Genomic DNA, 21,000 nt, shown 5'->3' on the forward strand with positions numbered 1-21,000 from the left:
ATTATAATGTCTTTATCGGTCGACTTTTTAGTGCTGACTCAAAGGCGACCTATGTTGGGAATAGGAGATGTTCAGAGTCAAGCGAGGTTTAAATTGTTTAGTGACTTTTACCATCCATCTGGGAATAGTTTTCTGATAGTGAGCTCCTTTTGTGACATTATCTATTGTGAAATCTATTTCCGACCCCAAACTGAAGCTTCAACTCTTCCTTAAATGCCACAAGGAAAAGGATATGAAAATTAAAAATTTTCTTTTAAAGTTTCATTAACATTCTAATTCAGATAATGAAGCTTTTAAATCCGAATTTACGACTAATGGTGGGCTCCCTTTTTCTGACATTTGTGACATCTATTTCTGACCCAAAACTAAAGCTTCAGCTCTTCTTTAAACTTGAAGGGTGAATATTTCAGCTTATTCATTTCATTTTTTTTTTGTATTCTTTGGTAAAAGTTTTCATGTGACGATTTAATTTACTTTGAAATTACTTAATTAGTTATAGTAACTCTAATCTTAAATTTATTATTTTTTAATACCTTATATTATTAGCTCGTAATGATTTACTTCTATTTAATCTAAAGTGTTATTATTAGTGGTGCTGTATACTATTAGATGCTTAGCAGATTTTTAATTTGAATTTTTTACACTTTTTGATTTAGTTTTACTAAAATATTTTTAATTAGTATGTGCTCTTTGCTTGGAAAGCTTTATGTAAGTTGCATTTAATTTTTTGCGATCATTCTGTGCTTTTTTCTGTTGGTATTTTTAGTCTGCTGACGAGATGTTAGGCGCCTGCACTCTAATTACTTTTGGTATCTTAAGTTCCTTCTTTAATTGCCTTCAAGTACTCGGAAGCAAAAACTTATTCATAATTATAGCGTATCTGATGTGACAAATAAGCTTTAGCTACTTCACAGTAAGTTGCTAAAGTCAGCCCCTGGCTAGCTCGGGCCGTACCATGGGCTCATCCGTCTTTTCGTTCAATTCTAGGGTTTTTGTATTTGTGTTTTTTCCTACATTTTTTCTTTGCACTCCGCTTCTCTCTGTATTGATTAGCGGATTATAAATAAATTATTATTAATATTATAATAGTAGCTTGCTTATATTTGCTCAAAATTACTATTCTGTTACTTTTACTGTGAAGTATTAAATATTGAGCAAACTTTTAACAGTAGATTTTCGAATATTATTTTTATTTTTGGCGGCATCTTTAATTTGTCTATCAGATCATAGCAACTTAATTTTAGCTTCTCAAAATATAACTTCATTGCCTTTTCTGCATACTACTAAATATATATAATTTTTCAACTTTTTTTAAGTTTCAAAGTTCAAATTTTGCTTTAATCGGTTTATTTTGATTTTATATATATTTCTCCATATCAAATTATTATTTATTTAAAAATTTTTTTATTCTATTAATTTTTTATCTGAATAAATTTTCGGTATTTTAGGAGTGCAGAGGGGCGAGCAAGGGCATGGCTGCGTCTTGCTTTGATGCAGAAGAAACTAGCCGACTATTTATGGATTCTATTGGAAAATCGGGAAACGGTATTACTTCCGTTCTATCGCCCTGGGGCATTGCTATTATCTGAGGAAGGGGCTGTTATTGCGGGGCTTCTTGTTGGATTGAATTGTCTTGATGTTAATTTGTGTTTAAAGGTGAGTAAAACATAGTAACATAGTAACCAGGATATGTTACTATGTTAACATAGTAACCAGAATATGTTACTATGTAACTATGTTTAATCTATTCTGGTTACTATGTTACTATGTTAACATAGTAACCAGATTATGTTACTATGTTAACATAGTAACCAGAATATGTTACTATGTTAACATATTAACATAGTAACCAGAATAGACTGAACTACTTGCAGAAATTAGCCAAAATGATGTTAAGGTGAAAAATATATGTATTCTCATTCCTATAATTAGTATACTTATTTAGTTGCTATCAATTAATATAATTAACTAATTGATTATTATTAATTAAGGTAATAATATAATGATATGATTGTTATCATAATTGTCTAATTAATATGATATATAAATTTTATTCATATTATTAATATGTCTATCTATATAATAATTAGTGTATTTATTTTTTATTTAGTTAATATATTAACATAGTTAATAAAATTAATAAATTATGCTTAGAGGTGAGTGAAACGTTTTAAGATGACAGAATAGACTAAAAGATTAGTAGAAATTCGCTGTTTATTATGGATTTTACAGATAAATTCAGAGATTATTCAGTTTTATTGCCACGGAACATAGCTATTATCCGAAGAAAGGCACGTTATTTCAGGGATTCTTGTTAGAAAGAAATGTCTCTATGTCATTGCATGTTTAGAATTGAATAAAGCGTGCTAATTGTACTGAATCATAGTTGCAGCAGCTGCTACAATCAAGAACAAAGTCTAGCCCATAGTAACCAAAAATTTAAAACCACGTTCTAAAAAAAAAACAAAAAAAACTGTCAAATGAGGAAGAATCACCACTTGAAGCTGATTCACGAACGTAACTGCTATTTCTGGCTATTCTTCAGCAGAAAAGAATCTAAGAAAAGTAACACAGTAACAAATAAAAGTTTATGGTAAAACTAATTTATGGAAACTTCGAAAAATAGCCTGAAACACGTTAGCAATGATGGAATCACCATAGTCGAATAACTCGTAATGGAGAATGACTGTCCTCCATCTTGAGAAACAAGAAAAATCACTCATTCACATGGAAAGCAGTGATATTTCCTTCTCTTTTTTCTCTCCTTTTCCCAGGACTGATCGTACCGAAGCAGTGGCTGTAGAATGTTGGGAGACGGCTCATTCGAAAATAAATAGCGAAACATGGTGCCTTTTGTAAGTAACAAAAGGTAATATTACTATAAAATGCACATTTTGTACAAAACCGCGATGAAATAACTCACTTATCCTTTGAAAAGTTGCTTTTCTGGGCTACGATGCCATATTTGAGTGGCTCTGCTACATCTTACCCTGAAATGTCATCATATTGTCATCCTAGTGAAATGTCATCCTAGTGGTATATCTTCCCGTTCATGTTTTTCTGTTCTTTATAGAGGTACGCGGAAATGGAATAGTTTGAATAGTGATATTAAGACTATTGGTGACCCCAATATTTTTAACAAACCATTAAGGAATTGCTTTTTACTGAATATGAGTTTTGACTGATTAATTGATTTATTTATTGTGGGGGTTTTGTTGATATGTTGTTCCCAGAGGATGTATAATATATGACATTATTTTGTATTTATTGTTTAGTGTGTTGGTACTAGTGGTGTCGGTGGCCAAGTGTTCTTTGTTTTAAGTATTTTGTTTTCTCTACCTCCCCCACGGACAAGCTTTTCTTTTTAGGGGAGGCAGTAATAATTTTTTGTAGGCTATGTTTTTTTTTCAATAAATCCTTCTTCTTCTTCTTATTCCTTGAAATGTCGTCATCAATTGGTTTTCAGAGTATTCCTCGTGTTTTAATTCCAAAAAAATTTACTCTTATGGTTGACTATAACCAATTATAAGCATAAAAGTCAATAATATCTATGAACAACAACAAAAAATCCACCATCTGACGTGTATGTTTCTAAATTGCAGTCTAATAAGATGCAATTGTTTATAAAAATTGGAATTTTAGGCAACATTGCCATAATCGACAATGTATTTTTTTTTATTACGTTCCGGCTGAAAAAAAAACGAAGGCTTTTTTCTGTGTCTAATACATTTTTATTGATAGAGTAATAGAAATTTGCTGTCTTGTGCCAAACCTAGTCGTTGAATTTTCCAATTCTATTGAGCAAATTGGAAAATACTGGGTTTTTCTTTTCGTTTTTGGAACAGGAAACGTAGAATTTCTTGATTGGGTTTTCTGCCGTCCGTTTTTTCTAGGCTTTGTCAATCACTTTCGGTCGAACATAGTTGCTAAGTTTTGTCATTTCATTATGCCCTGTACTTAGTGTTGGCTATGGAAAACTGACAAAGCTTGCTTTTACCCCCTGTATAAACTTTGAGTAATAAATAATTCAGTAAATCCATTCAACATGTCTTGGGTTATGTGTCTTGTTTCTAAAAGCTTAGTAAACAGAAAAATACTTACTGTGCTAATAGTCTAGCCATGTCAAGATCAGCCCCGTTTTCAATATAGCTTGGTGCAATTAATTGCAATTTCTTATTAAATATGCACAATTATTTTGCTGTGTTGAAAGCCATTAGGGCAGCAAAATTAATTCACAAAGTAATTTGAAAAATAAAAAAAAAAGTCAAAACAGATGAGGCCAGGGAAAGTGATGTCCAGGTTAGAGTAATTTTAAAGTAGTGAAAATAGTTTTTTTTTCTTATGGAAGTAGGGGAATATTGTATTTTTTTTTAAGGAAGAAGATCTCGACAAGGCAGAAGGGGTTATAGATTTTTCTCTTTACTTTCGTGATACAGATCAAGAAAATCCAGTAAATGAAGATAGTTCGAATGCTGAAAATACTAACGTTGCTGCGGTTCTGGATCAGAAAAACTATCTGGAAGAACTGAATAGACATCTAACGTGAGTTTCTTTTTTGTATGCAATTTTCCTTGTAAAGCTTTCAGTAAAAACATCTAACGTAAGTTTTTTTTCTTTTTTTTGAGTACGGTTAAGCTAGTGGACCAGTTCAGAAAAAGAGTTAGATTTCTTGTGCTAAAATTATTTGGTGGTAATTGGCATAATAGCAGTGCGAATGCTATTTTTCTTAAGCTCTCTGAAATAATTCCGATCAAACTATTTAAAAGTTAGGTCAGCATCGGTTAAGTTGTATATCTATTTTGACCGCCTAAAAGATTGGCAATATAGCAGCTTAAGCTCATTAAGTGAGAAAATTATATACCCAAAGTGTTAAAAAGTAGAAACAAAGTTTCGTAAATAAGAAAATGCATCAAAAGAGGCAGACATGATGTGTCATGACAGATGAAATTTTGTGGTATGTCATAACAGGGTATTATCATCCCCTTCATCGTTTGAAACTAGGAGCCAAAGTCCAATACAGAGTACACAAAGAAAAGATTTTGGAGACATGATTTGGAATTTCGCTGACTTTGGCACACTACAAGGTAATTTTGACTTATATAAAAGTATAAAACCCGTTTAATGTTTGTTTTTGGTAACCAGCAAAATGCTCATATTTGATTTTCACAAACGCATAGCGTTGTCAATTTTTAATTTTCAGTTTTGTTTGTTGATTTTCACAGTTCAGTGTGGCAACACTGACTATCTTGTGATATCACCCTAAAACTTCGTAATTTTGAATCAACAAAAAGTCAAATACAGAGTAAACAAAGAAAAGACTTAATCCTTGAAAGTACAAACCTCAATACTCGCTAACGCTATACTCTTTGTGTCTGGCCTTTACCCTTTGCTTCGAGGAAGTGATCTGAATCAAATCCATATTTATTATTTCCTGTATTTCAGTTTTATTTTTTATTTTCCACGTTTTTACTAAAATAGAAAGCTGATTTTCAGTTTGATGCTACTGATATTATGTGAAATCTTCACCAGCAGCTCATTTCTGAAACATCCTTGAGCCTGGGCGCTCATCGCCGTCTCGTTCGCTGGTTCTATTCTATTTGTTATTGTATATACATGTATATTTGACGCTTCAGAAAATTTAGTTTAAGTGAATAAACCAGAACAAAAATTAAAGTGATTGAAGCGTTCTTTTGTTACTTCCAATTAAACGACCCAAGAACAAATTTGTGACTCTACAATTGTTAAAAGAGACATGAGGTAAATCCACTTAGTCAATATTATTTTATTGACTTTATTTATTGACAACTGTTTTATGGTGATGTAGATTTTGTTCATAAAGAGGCGTGTTTAATATATAAAAAGTTACTAACCACAGAACGAATTTATTATGGATTAGTGAGGTTTGCCTAATACTATTTGAAATTGCATAATGTAGTATAAGGTGAGGCTTTACAGGACAACAAATATCACACTGACAGTCAATCTGATAGAAATTGAAACTGATTAAATGAGTGACCAAATGCTGATTGGAACTGCTGCCTGAATCACCTTTTACCATTTTTTCAACAACTTATGGCCTTATACCATTTTTCAACAACTTAATGCTGATAGGAATTGTCACACAAATCACATTGACAATCAAACTGATAGAATCTGAAACTGACAAAATAAGTGACGAAACGCTTATAAGAGCAACCCCCATCACTCGTACTACGTACAAATCTTTATTTAGGTGTATATTTATTTTCTGAAGGAAACAGAAATATCCCCTTCTAACGACCACCTCTCTTCTTCTTAAAAAAACGTAAAAAAATTAAAAGATGAGTAAACCGGGATATTTATGTCAAAATTTTGTAAAAAAAAAAAAAAAAAAAAAAATATAATTATACTCTGGAGGGTCTGAGGAGCTGTTCCTGTTCCTGCAAAGAATTCAGTGATATTCTCGATGCCTGGAGATTTTGTCTGGAAAAAACTATTAAATTTATAATTTCTAGCAAAGAGTATAAAAAGAAAAATAATTCTAATTACTATAAAAAAGTTTATAGTGCCATACACTCCGAAAGCTTGTGAGCTCATCTTAGAATTCATTTATGGTTTCTAAGTTGAATCCATTGTCTAGTTGAATATTTAGTTTCGTCAAAATTACTGTTCGCGCCAAATGAGTTCAACTCACCGAGCTAGCTAAACTTGTGACGGCCATTCTTTTTTTTTATTTTGCTCAACACATTTGTGTGTTTGTAAATCTACACCCTTGCAAAGAAGGAGGGGGATAGGAATGCCCCGTGTATCCGCCATTGTCTCATAATCATATCGATCTCATGTAGGTACAATATGTATATACAGAAAAATTAGCTCACACTGTCTTTGACTTCGACTTACATTTTCCTTGATTCATTTTTTATTAATTAAAGTAGAAGTTTTATTAGAAATAATGGAAACATACACATATAACTCAGTAAAGTTTTGATATCAGCACGAGGTTAGTAGTACCATTCAAATAGGTAAATGTTATACACAGCATCGCATAACCGGGACATACAGATTATTTTCCAAAAACTGGAGAAAAACAAAGGCTCTGAAAAGAAAATGCAATAAAAACCAACATATTTTACTACGTAGCAAAAACACGACAATTGAAGACACTCGGGTTGCCACAACAAAAGGAAAAGAAAGAACGAATAAGCTTTCACAAAAATTGATACAATAATAGTCAAAGATAATGAAAGCAGCATGAACTCCAAATGAAAACAGCCGTGGAAAGTTTTTTTTTACTGATTTTGGGCATGTAAAATAATTTTTTTTCGATAGATCCGGGACCCAACTGGAATATTAAAAAACTTAAATATCAATTTCAACTCCCATCCGACCGCACTGAATTATAATTTAAGTAAAAGTCCACTAAAATATATATTCTATAATTTTGATTTTTGTGTCAGCTCCACATACAGTTTCTTTTGCCGTTTTTGCATAGCTGAATATGCAATAATGCAAAATACTGGATTTTCAATTCATAAATCAACGCAAGGCTAATTGCAATGGAATGGTTAATTGGCATCAAAATACTGAATGGCCTACTGCAAAATACTGGATTTTCAATTCATAAATCAACGCAAGGCTAATTGCAATGGAATGGCTAATTGACATCAAGACATGGCTAATTGTAGGAAAAAAGCCAAGACAGACAGTCCGAGTATTTGAGAGGCAAAAATGTTTAAATGGCTGCACGGGTAAATGTTGGGAGTAAGTATGACTCTCTTATTGGACAAGTTGATTTTGAATTGAAAATCTAGTATTTTGCAGTAGGCATCAACACATGGCTAATTGTAGGAAAAAAGCCAAGACAGATAGTCCGAGTAATTGAGAGGCAATGTTAAAATGGCTGCACGGGTAAATGGTGGGAGTGAGTAGGACGAAGGAGATTATTCCAGTGACTGAAAGATTAACATCGAATATCCGGTCGAATTTTTTTCACTGCTAGTTTAATGTTGCCTTAGTTATAAGGATCTGTGGAATTTCCATATTTTATATTCCAGTTTCATTTATGAAATCTGCTTTTCTTCAATTTTTACAGTGCTACGGTTCAAAACCTCCAAACGCGATTAGAAAGTGTCACTGCCACACATGCTCTAACCATTGAAGATTTAGAAGTCACAAGGTCTCAAGTAAAGCGACTACAAGAAGAAATAGATGAACTAAAAGGAAATAAGGATAGCAATAAAATAGCTGATGATTTCGTGGTAAGTGTTAAAAATTATTTTAAGGAAAAAAATTCAAATGAATTTAGTGAAAAAAATGTGCATTATCAGTTTAATATACATATGCTGATATTTATTCCTTAAAATCTTAATTAATTTTGATTTCTTAAAGTTATAAAACTTAAAACATTTAAAAGGATTTTTCTCAGTAAAGTACAAATTATATTCTGGCCATTAGAAAGCATAGGGGTTTAGAACCCTACTCATATTCAATCCTGATCGTTTTGAGTTTGACTTATTTTAATTTCTGTTTGTTTTGGGTTTCATTTATTTATTGATACGGATTTGTGGTAGTTGTATGCTTGGTAGATTATTTGATTCTATTTTTGTTCATTTTTGGTTTAATGGAGTTCATTACTTTTTTTCTTAAAAACTTATTTTGTAGAAAAGGTTTTTTTAAGTAATTTCTGTTCGTTTTATTTTGACATAGTGTTTTTCAGGGAAAAAGACAGAGCCTCTTCTAAACTTAGACAACCATCCCTTCCATAAAAACCGTAAATACCCCCTGGGCATAACATACAACCCTTGCCCCTAATCTTTGGGGTTTGTTTAAACCCCAAAAGCCTTGTTAATATGATATTGAGACTATTTTGGATAGAATGGCTATCTCAAAATTTCTATTAGATTCATTTCGGGACAATATGACGTGTGTTTGTGTGTGGAAGGGGGGAGTAGCTGCCCTCCGATCGCTTTGACTCTAAGAAAGAGCACTAGAGCGTCTGATTACCGATCCAATGAGCCCCCTCCGAAGTTTATATGACCATGCTTTCTATAAAAAACTTTATTTGCCCCCAGGGCATAACTTACAACCCATGCCCTGAGGGCCGGGGGAATTTGTTATCCTTACAAACATAATTTCCAGACCTTTCAAGTATGTTGAACAAAATGGCTATCTTAAAATTTTGATTGAAAGTATTTGGGGAAATGATGGGCGTGGGAGGGGGGCATTAGCCCTCTGATCACTTTCGACTAATACAAAAGGCAGTAGTCCTCTCAGTTTCCAATCGAATGAGCCCTTTTTGAAATTTCTACGACAAAATTTTCTATAAAAACCTAATGTGCCCCGAGGGCATAACTTATGACCCTTGTCCTGAATGCTATGGGGGGAGGGTTGTCATCCTCAGAGACTTAATTTACAGACCTTTCAACTACATTGAACAATATGGCGATACCAAAATGTTGGTTGGAAATGTTTTGGGAAATGATGGGCATGGGGGGGATTCTCCCTCCGATTACTTTCGACTACTAAAAAAAAACAATAGCCCTCTCAATTTCCTATCGAATGAGCCATTTTTGAAGTGTTTACGACAACGCTTTCTATAAAAACCTTATATGCCCCAGGGCATGACTTATAACCCTTGCCCTGAGAGTTTTTTTTTTGGGGGGGGGTCATCCTCAAAGACATAATTTCCAGACCTTTCAACTACATTGAACAAAATGGCGATATAAAGATCTTGGTTGGAAATGTTTTGGGAAATGATACGAGTGGGGGGATTCTCCCTCCAATCGCTTTTGGCTATTAATAAGGACACTAGCCCTCTCAATTTCCAATCGAATGAGCCCTTTTTGAAGTTTTTACGACAACACTTTCCATTAAAACCTTATATGCCCTCAGGGCATGATTTACAACCTTTGTCCAGGGGGCTTTGGGGCTTCGACATCCTCGAAGACATAATTTTCGGATCTTTCAAATAAGTTAAACAAAATGGCTATCTCAAAATTTTGATTGAATGTGTTCGGGGAAATGGTGGGCGTGGAAGGGGGTTAGTTGCCTTCCAATTACTTTCGACTATTAAAAAGGGCTCTAATCCTTTCAATTCCTAATCAAATGAGCCCTTTTTGAAGTTTCTACGACAACACTTTCTATAAAAACCTTATATGCGCCCAGGTCATACCTTATAATCCCTGCCCTGAGGGTTGTGGGGGGTCACCCCTCTGATCACTTTTGATTGTTAGTAAAGGCACTAGCCCTCTCAATTTCCTATTGAATGAGCCCTTTTTGAAGTTTCTACGACTACACTTTCAATAAAAACCATATATGGCCCCAGGGTATAACTTACAACCTTTGCCCTGGGGGCTTTGGGGTTTTTCATCCCCAAAAGACCTAATTTCCATAACTTTAAAGTACGTTCAACAAAATGCCTATCTCAAAATTTTGATTTGATGTGTTTGGGGAAATGGTGGGCGTTAGAGGGGAGCTAGTTGTCCTTCAATCACTTTCGACTATTAAAAATGGCACTAGCCCTTTCAATTTCCATTGAATGAGCCCTTTTTGAAGTTCCTACAACAACGCTTTCTATAAAAAAAACCTTATATGCCCCCAGGGCATAACTTACAACCTTTACCCTGAGGGCTGTAGGAGGGGGGGGGTTGTCATCCTTAAAGACCTAATTTCCAGAACTTTCAACTACGTTGAAAAAATGGCTATCTCAAAATTTTGATTGGATGTGTTTGGGGAAATGGTGGGCCTGAGAGGGGGGTTAGTTTCCCTCCAATCACTTTCTACTATGAAAAAGGGCTCTAGCCCTTTCAATTTCCAATCGAATAAGCCCTTTTTGAAGTTTCTACGACAACCCTTTCTAAACCTTATATGCCCCCATGGCATAACTTACAACCATTTTTCTGAGGGTTGTGGGGGGGGGGGGGGTTCATCTTCAAAGACCTAATATCCAGAACTTTCAACTAAGTTGAAAAAATGGCTATCTCAAAATTTTGATTGTTTGTGTTTGGGGAAATTGTGGGCTCGAGAAAGGGGTTAGTTGCCCCCAGTGCATAACTTACAACCTTTACCCTGAGGGCTGAAGGAGGGGGGGGGGGGTTGTCATCCTTAAAGACCTAATTTCCAGAACTTTCAACAACGTTGAAAAAATGGCTATCTCAAAATTTAATTGGATGTGTTTGGGGTAATGTTGGGCGTGAGAGGGGGGAAATTTTCCCCCCTATCACTTACGACTTTTAAAAAGGGCACTATCCCTTTCATTTTCCAATTGAATGAGCCTTTTTGAAGTTTCTGCAACAACGCTATCCATAAAAATCTTATATGGCACCAGTGCATAACTTACAACCCTTGCCCTGAAAGGTGTGGAGGGTTTGTCATCTTCAAAGCCTTAAATTCTTAAACTTTAATATACGTTGAACAAAATGGCTATCTCAAAATTTTGATTGTTTATGTTTGGGGAAACGGTAGGCTCGAGAAAGGGGTTAGTTGCCCTCAGATCACTTTTAACTATTAAAAAGGACACTGGCCCTTTCAATTTCCAATCGAATGAGCCCTTTTTGAAGTTTCTATGACAACACTTTCTATAAAAACCTTATATACCCCCAGGGCATAACTTATACTCCTTGCCCCGAGGGCTGTGGGTGAGAGGGGGGGGGTTGTCATCCTCAAAGAGATTATTTCCAAAAACTTTCAACTACGTTGAAAAAAGGCTATCTCAAAATTTTGATTGGATGTGTTTGGGGAAATGGTGGGCGTGAGAGGGGGATTAGTTGCCCTCCAATCACTTTTGACTATTAAAAAGGGCACTAGTCCTTTCAATTTCGAACTGAATGAGCTCTTTAAAGTTTCTACGACAACGCTATCAAAACTTATGGCCTGATGGGTGTGGGGGGTTTGTGATCGTCAAAGACATAATTTCCAAAACTTTCAACTACGTCGAACAAAATGGCTTTCTCAAAATTTTGATTGGATGTGTTTTGTTGGAATGGTGGGCATGAGAGGGGGGTTAGTTGCCCTCCAATCTCTTTCTACTATTAAGAAGGTCACTAGCCGTTTCGAATTACAATCAAATGAGCCCTTTTTGAAGTTTATACGACCGCCCTTTCTATAAGAACCTTAAATGCCCCCAGGGCATAATTTACAACCCTTATCTTGAGGGCTATGGGGGTTTTCATCCTACAAGACCTAATTTTCAGATTTTTCAACGACGTTGAACAAAATGGCTATCTCAAAATTTTGATTTGATGTGTTTGGGGAAATGGTGGGCGTGAGAGAGGGGTTGGATTCCGTCCAATCACTTTTGACTATTAAAAAGGGCACTAGTCCTTTCAATTTCCAATTGAATAAGCCCTTTTCGAAGTTTCTACGACAATGCTATCTATAAAAACCTTATATGGCCCCAGGGCATGTCTTACAACCCTTGCCCTGAGGAGTGTGGGGGGTTTGTCATCCTCAAAGACATATTTTCAAGAACTTTCAACTACGTCGAACAAAATGGCTATCTCAAAATTTTTATTGGATGTGTTTGGGGAAATGGAGGGCATTAGAGGGGAGTTAGTTGCTCTCCCATCTCTTTCAACCATTAAAAAGGGCATTTGCCCTTTTAATTTTCAATCAAATGAGCTCTTTTTGTAGTTGCTACGACAACGCTTTCTAAAAAAAATCTTATATGCCCTCAAGGCATAACTTACAACCCTTGCCTTGAGAGCTCTTAGGGGGTTGTCATCCTCAAAGACCTAATTTCCAGAACTTTCAACTACGTTGAACCAAATGCATAGTTCAAAATTTTGACTGGATTTGTTTGGGGAAATGCTGGGTGTGAGAGGGGGTTTAGTTGCCTCCAAATCACTTTCCACTATTAGAAAGGGCACTAGCCCTTTGAATTTCCAATCGAATGAGCCTTTTTGAAATTTTTATGACCACGCTTTCTATGAAAACCTTATATGCCCCCAGGGCATAACTAACAACCCACGCCATGAGGGCTGGGGGGGGGGCCTCCTGAAAAACATAATTTCTTGATCTTTCATTTACGTTGAACAAAATGGCTATCTCAAAATTTTGATTGGAAGTGTTTGGGGAAATACTGGGCGTGAGAGGGGGGTTAGTTGCCGTACAATCACTTTCGGCTATTAAAAAGGGCACAAGCCCTTCCAATTTCCAATCGAATGAACCCTTTTTGAAGTTTCTACGACAATTACTTCGATACGAAGTGCCCTGTTCTAAAAAAAGAAAGAAAGAAAGAAACAAATAAATAATGCATTGTGCCAACATTGTTCTTTACTTAGGCGGCGCTATTGCGCTGCCTATGAAATTTGGTCACAGATGTTTTTTTTTTTTTTTTTTTTTTTCTTAGGGCTAACAAAATTGACTAGTGCTAATGTTTCGTTAGGGCTAATTTTTAGGTAGGGCTAACACTGAACTGCTTTATAATGTACTATATAGGTTGATGTATACATACTATTATTCTCTTTTATTATAGAAAGTATACAATACAGCTAGCGTATTGTATTCTTACTTAAAGAAATATTCTTGTAAATGTTTCACTTTTATAAATTTAAGAAATCAAAAATTAACTAAGATTTTAATAAATAAATATGAGCATATGTATATAAAACTTACCATGCTCATTTTTTTCATTTGAACTTTTTAAAGTAAAGTAAAAATTATATTCTAGCATTTAGAAAGCATATGGTTTAGAACCGTACAGAGATTAATCTCTGCTCGTTTTGAGTTTGAATTATATTAATTTCTGTTTATTTTGGGTTTCATTGATTGATTGATACTGATTTGTGGTAGTTGTATCCTTGCTAGATGATTTGATTCATTTTTTTGCATTTTTGGTTTAATGGAGTTCTTTATTTTTTTTTTTTGAAAAACTTATTTTGTACAATTTTTTTTTTTATTAATAATAATAAAAATCCGGAACTTAGTTATCCATTTAAATATTTAAAGTACCAAAAGCAGTGAAAATGAAATGTGATTATTTAAAATATGGTTAAGTGGAAACTCAAGCAACCACAATGCATCTTGAATATTAATAAAAATCTGGAAATTAATTATCCATAAGTATTAAAAGTACCAAGAGCAGTGAAAATGAAATTTGATTGTTTAAAATATGGTTAAGTTGAAACCCAAGCAACCAAATATATCATAAATATTAAGAAAAATCCGGAACTTAATTATACAAATGAGTATTTAAAGTACCAAGAGCAGTGAAAATGAAATCTTATTGATTAAAATATGGTTAAGTGGAAACTGAAGCAGCCACATATATCTTAAATATTAAGAAAAATCCGGAACTTAATTATCCAAATGAGTATTTAAAGTACCAAGAGCAGTGAAAATAAAATCTTATTGTTTAAAATATGGTTAAGTGGAAACTGAAGCAGCCACATGTATCTTAAATATTAAGAAAAATCCGGAACTTAATCATCCAAATGAGTATTTAAAGTACCAAGAGCAGTGAAAATGAAATCTTATTGTTTCAAATATGGTTAAGTGGAAACTGAAGCAGCCACATATATCTTAAATATTAAGAAAAATCCGGAACTTAATTATCCAAATGAGTATTTAAAGTACCAAGAGCAGTGAAAATGAAATCTTATTGTTTAAAATATGGTTAAGTGGAAACTAAAGCAGCCACATATATCTAAAATATTAAGAAAAATCCGGAACTTAATTATCCAAATGAGTATTTAAAGTACCAAGAGCAGTGAAAATGAAATCTTATTGTTTAAAATATGGTTAAGTGGAAACTGAAGCAGCCACATATGTCTTAAATATTAAGAAAAATCCGGAACTTAATTATCCAAATGAGTATTTAAAGTACCAAGAGCAGTGAAAATGAAATCTTTTTGTGTAAAATATGGTTAAGTGGAAACTGAAGCAGCTACATATATCTTAAATATTAAGAAAAATCCGGAACTTAATTATCCAAATCAGTATTTAAAGTACCAAGAGCAGTGAAAATGAAATCTTATTGTTTAAAATATGGTTAAGTGGAAACTGAAGCAGCCACATATATCTTAAATATTAAGAAAAATCCGGAACTTAATTATCCAAATGAGTATTTAAAGTACCAAGAGCAGTGAAAATGAAATCTTATTGTGTAAAATATGGTTAAGTGGAAACTGAAGCAGTCACATATATCTTAAATATTAAGAAAACTCCGGAACTTAATTATCCAAATGAGTATTTAAAGTACCAAGAGCAGTGAAAATGAAATCTTATTGTGTAAAATATGGTTAAGTGGAAACTGAAGCAGCCACATATATCTTAAATATTAAGAAAAATCCGGAACTTAATTATCCAAATGAGTATTTGAAGTACCAAGAGCAGTGAAAATTAAATCTTATTGTGTAAAATATGTTTAAGTGGAAACTGAAGCAGCCACATATATCTTAAATATTAAGAAAAATCCGGAACTTAATTATCCAAATCAGTATTTAAAGTACCAAGAGCAGTGAAAATGAAATCTTATTGTTTGAAATATGGTTAAGTTGAAACTCAAGCAACAACATATATCTTAAATATTAAGAAAAATCAGGAACTTAATTATCCACATTAGTATTTAAAGTACCAAGGGCAGTGAAAATGAAATTTTATTGTTTAAAATATGGTTAAGTTAAAACTCAAGCAACCACATATATCTTGAATATTAAGAAAAATCTGAAACTTAATTATCCACGTAAGTATTTAAAGTACCAAGAGCAGTGAAAATGAAATCTTATTGTTTGAAATATGGTTAAGTTGAAACTCAAGCAACAACATATATCTTAAATATTAAGAAAAATCCGGAACTTAATTATCCAAATCAGTATTTAAAGTACCAAGAGCAATGAAAATGAAATCTTATTGTTTGAAATATGGTTAAGTTGAAACTCAAGCAACAACATATATCTTAAATATTAAGGAAAATCCGGAACTTAATTATCCACATTAGTATTTAAAGTACCAAGGGCAGTGAAAATGAAATTTTATTGTTTAAAATATGGTTAAGTTGAAACTCAAGCAACCACATGTATTAAGAAAAATCCGGAACCTAATTATCCACATAAGTATTTAAAGTACCATGAGCTGTGAAAATGAAATCTTATTGTTTAAAATATGATTAAGTTGAACCTCGAGCAACCACATATATCTTGAATATTAAGAAAAATCAGGAACTTAATTATCCGCGTAAGTATTTAAAGTACCAAGAGCAGTGAAAATGAAATCTTATTGTTTGAAATATGGTTAAGTTGAAACTCAAGCAACAACATATATCTTAAATATTAAGAAAAATCCGGAACTTAATTATCCACATTAGTATTTAAAGTACCAAGGGCAGTGAAAATGAAATTTTATTGTTTAAAATATGGTTAAGTTGAAACTCAAGCAACCACATGTATTAAGAAAAATCTAGAACCTAATTATCCTTATAAGTATTTAAAGTACCATGAGCTGTGAAAATGAAATCTTATTGTTTAAAATATGATTAAGTTGAACCTCGAGCAACCACATATATCTAGAATATTAAGAAAAATCTGGAACTTAATTATCCACGTAAGTATTTAAAGTACCAAGAGCAGTGAAAATGAAATCTTATTGTTTGAAATATGGTTAAGTTGAAAGTCAAGCAACAACATATATCTTAAATATTAAGAAAAATCCGGAACTTAATTATCCAAATCAGTATTTAAAGTACCAAGAGCAATGAAAATGAAATCTTATTGTTTGAAATATGGTTAAGTTGAAACTCAAGCAACAACATATATCTTAAATATTAAGGAAAATCCGGAACTTAATTATCCACATTAGTATTTAAAGTACCAAGGGCAGTGAAAATGAAATTTTATTGTTTAAAATATGGTTAAGTTGAAACTCAAGCAACCACATGTATTAAGAAAAATCCGGAACCTAATTATCCACATAAGTATTTAAAGTACCATGAGCTGTGAAAATGAAATCTTATTGTTTAAAATATGATTAAGTTGAACCTCGAGCAACCACATATATCTTGAATATTAAGAAAAATCCGGAACTTAATTATCCGCGTAAGTATTTAAAGTACCAAGAGCAGTGAAAATGAAATCTTATTATTTGAAATATGGTTAAGTTGAAACTCAAGCAACAACATATATCTTAAATATTAATAAAAATCCGGAACTTAATTATCCACATTAGTATTTAAAGTACCAAGGGCAGTGAAATTGAAATTTTATTGTTTAAAATATGGTTAAGTTGAAACTCAAGCAACAACATATATCTTAAATATTAAGAAAAATCCGGAACTTAATTATCCGCGTAAGTATTTAAAGTACCAAGAGCAGTGAAAATGAAATCTTATTGTTTGAAATATGGTTAAGTTGATACTCAAGCAACAACATATATCTTAAATATTATGAAAAATCCGGATCTTAATCATCCACATTAGTAATTAAAGTACCAAGGGCAGTGAAAATGAAATTTTATTGTTTAAAATATGGTTAAGTTGAAACTTAAGCAACCACATGTATTAAGAAAAATCCGGAACCTAATTATCCACATAAGTATTTAAAGTACCATTAGCTGTGAAAATGAAATCTTATTGTTTAAAATATGGTTAAGTTGAAACTCAAGCAACCACATGTATTAAGAAAAATCCGGAACCTAATTATCCACATAAGTATTTAAAGTACCATGAGCTGTGAAAATGAAATCTTATTGTTTAAAATATGATTAAGTTGAAACTCAAGCAACAACATATATCTTAAATATTAAGAAAAATCCGGAACTTAATTATCCGCGTAAGTATTTAAAGTACCAAGAGCAGTGAAAATGAAATCTTATTGTTTGAAATATGGTTAAGTTGAAACTCAAGCAACAACATATATCTTAAATATTAAGAAAAATCCGGAACTTAATTATCCGCGTAAGTATTTAAAGTACCAAGAGCAGTGAAAATGAAATCTTATTGTTTGAAATATGGTTAAGTTGAAACTCAAGAAACAACATATATCTTAAATATTAAGAAAAATCCGGAACTTAATTATCCGCGTAAGTATTTAAAGTACCAAGAGCAGTGAAAATGAAATCTTATTGTTTGAAATATGGTTAAGTTGAAACTCAAGCAACTATATATATCTTAAATATTAAGAAAAATCCGGAACTTAATTATCCAAATCAGTATTTAAAGTACCAAGAGCAGTGAAAATGAAATCTTATTGTTTGAAATATGGTTAAGTTGAAACTCAAGCAACAACATATATCTTAAATATTAAGAAAAATCCGGAACTTAATTATCCACATTAGTATTTAAAGTACCAAGGGCAGTGAAAATGAAATTTTATTGTTTAAAATATGGTTAAGTTGAAACTCAAGCAACAGCATGTATTAAGAAAAATCCGGAACCTAATTATCCACATAAGTATTTAAAGTACCATGAGCTGTGAAAATGAAATCTTATTGTTTAAAATATGATTAAGTTGAACCTCGAGCAACCACATATATCTTGAATATTAAGAAAAATCCGGAACTTAATTATCCGCGTAAGTATTTAAAGTACCAAGAGCAGTGAAAATGAAATCTTATTATTTGAAATATGGTTAAGTTGAAACTCAAGAAACAACATATATCTTAAATATTAAGAAAAATCCGGAACTTAATTATCCGCGTAAGTATTTAAAGTACCAAGAGCAGTGAAAATGAAATCTTATTGTTTGAAATATGGTTAAGTTGAAACTCAAGCAACAACATATATCTTAAATATTAAGAAAAATCCGGAACTTAATTATCCACATTAGTATTTAAAGTACCAAGGGCAGTGAAAATGAAATTAATTATACGCGTAAGTATTTAAAGTACCAATAGCAGTGAAAATGAAATCTTATTGTTTGAAATATGGTTAAGTTGAAAATCAAGCAACAACATATATCTTAAATATTAAGAAAAATCCGGAACTTAATTATCCACATAAGTATTTAAAGTACCATGAGCTGTGAAAATGAAATCTTATTGTTTAAAATATGATTAAGTTGAACCTCGAGCAACCACATATATCTTGAATATTAAGAAAAATCCGGAACTTAATTATCCGCGTAAGTATTTAAAGTACCAAGAGCAGTGAAAATGAAATCTTATTATTTGAAATATGGTTAAGTTGAAACTCAAGCAACAACATATATCTTAAATATTAAGAAAAATCCGGAACTTAATTATCCGCGTAAGTATTTAAAGTACCAAGAGCAGTGAAAATGAAATCTTATTGTTTGAAATATGGTTAAGTTGAAACTCAAGAAACAACATATATCTTAAATATTAAGAAAAATCCGGAACTTAATTATCCACATTAGTATTTAAAGTACAAAGGTCAGTGAAAATGAACTTAATTATCCGCGTAAGTATTTAAAGTACCAAGAGCAGTGAAAATGAAATCTTATTGTTTGAAATATGGTTAAGTTGAAACTCAAGCAACAACATATATCTTAAATATTAAGAAAAATCCGGAACTTAATTATCCACATTAGTATTTAAAGTACCAAGGGCAGTGAAAATGAAATCTTATTGTTTAAAATATGGTAACTCAAGCAACCACATATATCTTAAATATTAAGCAAAATCCGGAACTTAATTATCCACATAAGAATTTAAAGTACCAAGAGCAGTGAAAATGAAATCCTATTGTTTAAATGGTTAAGCGGAAATTCAAGCAACCACATATATCTTGAATATTAAGAAAATCCGGAACTTAATTATTCACACAAGTATTTAAAGTACCAAGAGTATTGAAAATGAAATCTGATTGTTTAAAATATGGTAAAGTGGAAACTCAAGCAACCACATGTATTAAGAAAAATCCGGAACCTAATTATCCACAGAAGTATTTAAAGTACCAAGAGCAGTGAAAATGAAATCTTATTGTTTGAAATATGATTAAGTTGAACCTCGAGCAACCACATATATCTTGAATATTAAGAAAAATCCGGAACTCAATTATCCACATAAGTATTTAAAGCACCTAAAGCAGTGAAAATGAAATATTATTGTTTAAAATATGATTAAGTTGAACCTCGAGCAACCACATATATCTTGAATATTAAGAAAAATCCGGAACTTAATTATCCACGTAAGTATTTAAAGTACAAAGAGCAGTGAAAATGAAATCTTATTGTTTGAAATATGGTTAAGTTGAAACTCAAGCAACAACATATATCTTAAATATTAAGAAAAATCTGGAACTTAATTATCCACATTAGTATTTAAAGTACAAAGGGCAGTGAAAATGAAATCTTATTGTTTAAAATATGGTTAAGTTGAAACTCAAGCAACCACATATATCTTAAATATTAAGAAAAATCCGGAACTTAATTATCCACATTAGTATTTAAAGTACCAAGAGCAGTGAAAATGAAATCTTATTGTTTGAAAAATGGTTAAGTTGAAACTCAAGCAACAACATATATCTTAAATATTAAGAAAAATCTGAAACTTAATTATCCACATTAGTATTTAAAGTACCAAGGGCAGTGAAATGAAATCTTATTGTTTAAAATATGGTTAAGTTGGAACTCAAGCAACAACATATATCTTAAATATTAAGAAAAATCCGGAACTTAATTATCCACATTAGTATTTAAAGTACCAAGGGCAGTGAAAATGAAATCTTATTGTTTGAAATATGGTTTAGTTGAAACTCAAGCAATAACATATATCTTAAATATTAAGAAACATCCGGAACTTAATTATCCACATTAGTATTTAAGGTACCAAGGGCAGTGAAAATGAAATCTTATTGTTTAAAATATGGTTATGTTGAAACTCAAGCGATCACATATATCTTAAATATTAAGAAAAATCCGGAACTTAATTATCCACATTAGTATTTAAAGTACCAAGAGCAGTGAAAATGAAATCTGATCGTTTAAAATATGGTTAAGTTGAAACTCAAGCAACAACATATATCTTAAATATTAAGAAATATCCGGAACTTAATTATTCACATAAGTATTTAAAGTACCAAGAGCAGTGAAAATGAAATCTGATCGTTTAAAATATAGTTAAGCTGAA

The 21,000-nt window shown here is 32.1% G+C and overlaps 1 protein-coding gene across 3 annotated transcripts in view; it reads left to right on the forward strand.

The window, feature by feature from the left end:
* The window catches only part of LOC148951835 (RUN and FYVE domain-containing protein 2), a 153,908-nt gene that overhangs the window by 61,235 nt on the left and 71,673 nt on the right, over positions 1 to 21,000 (forward strand). For all 3 annotated transcript variants that reach the window (XM_089088740.1, XM_089088741.1, XM_089088739.1), the window contains 3 exons: positions 1,449 to 1,656; positions 4,376 to 4,542; positions 8,072 to 8,237. In XM_089088740.1, coding sequence (XP_088944866.1) covers positions 1,449 to 1,656; positions 4,376 to 4,542; positions 8,072 to 8,237 — 541 coding nt within the window. The remainder of the gene's footprint in view (positions 1 to 1,448; positions 1,657 to 4,375; positions 4,543 to 8,071; positions 8,238 to 21,000) is intronic.

Source organism: Artemia sp. Qi Xiang Cuo, chromosome 5, assembly GCF_049724085.1.
Source record: "Artemia sp. Qi Xiang Cuo chromosome 5, ASM4972408v1, whole genome shotgun sequence".
Lineage (NCBI taxonomy): Eukaryota > Metazoa > Arthropoda > Branchiopoda > Anostraca > Artemiidae > Artemia > Artemia sp. Qi Xiang Cuo.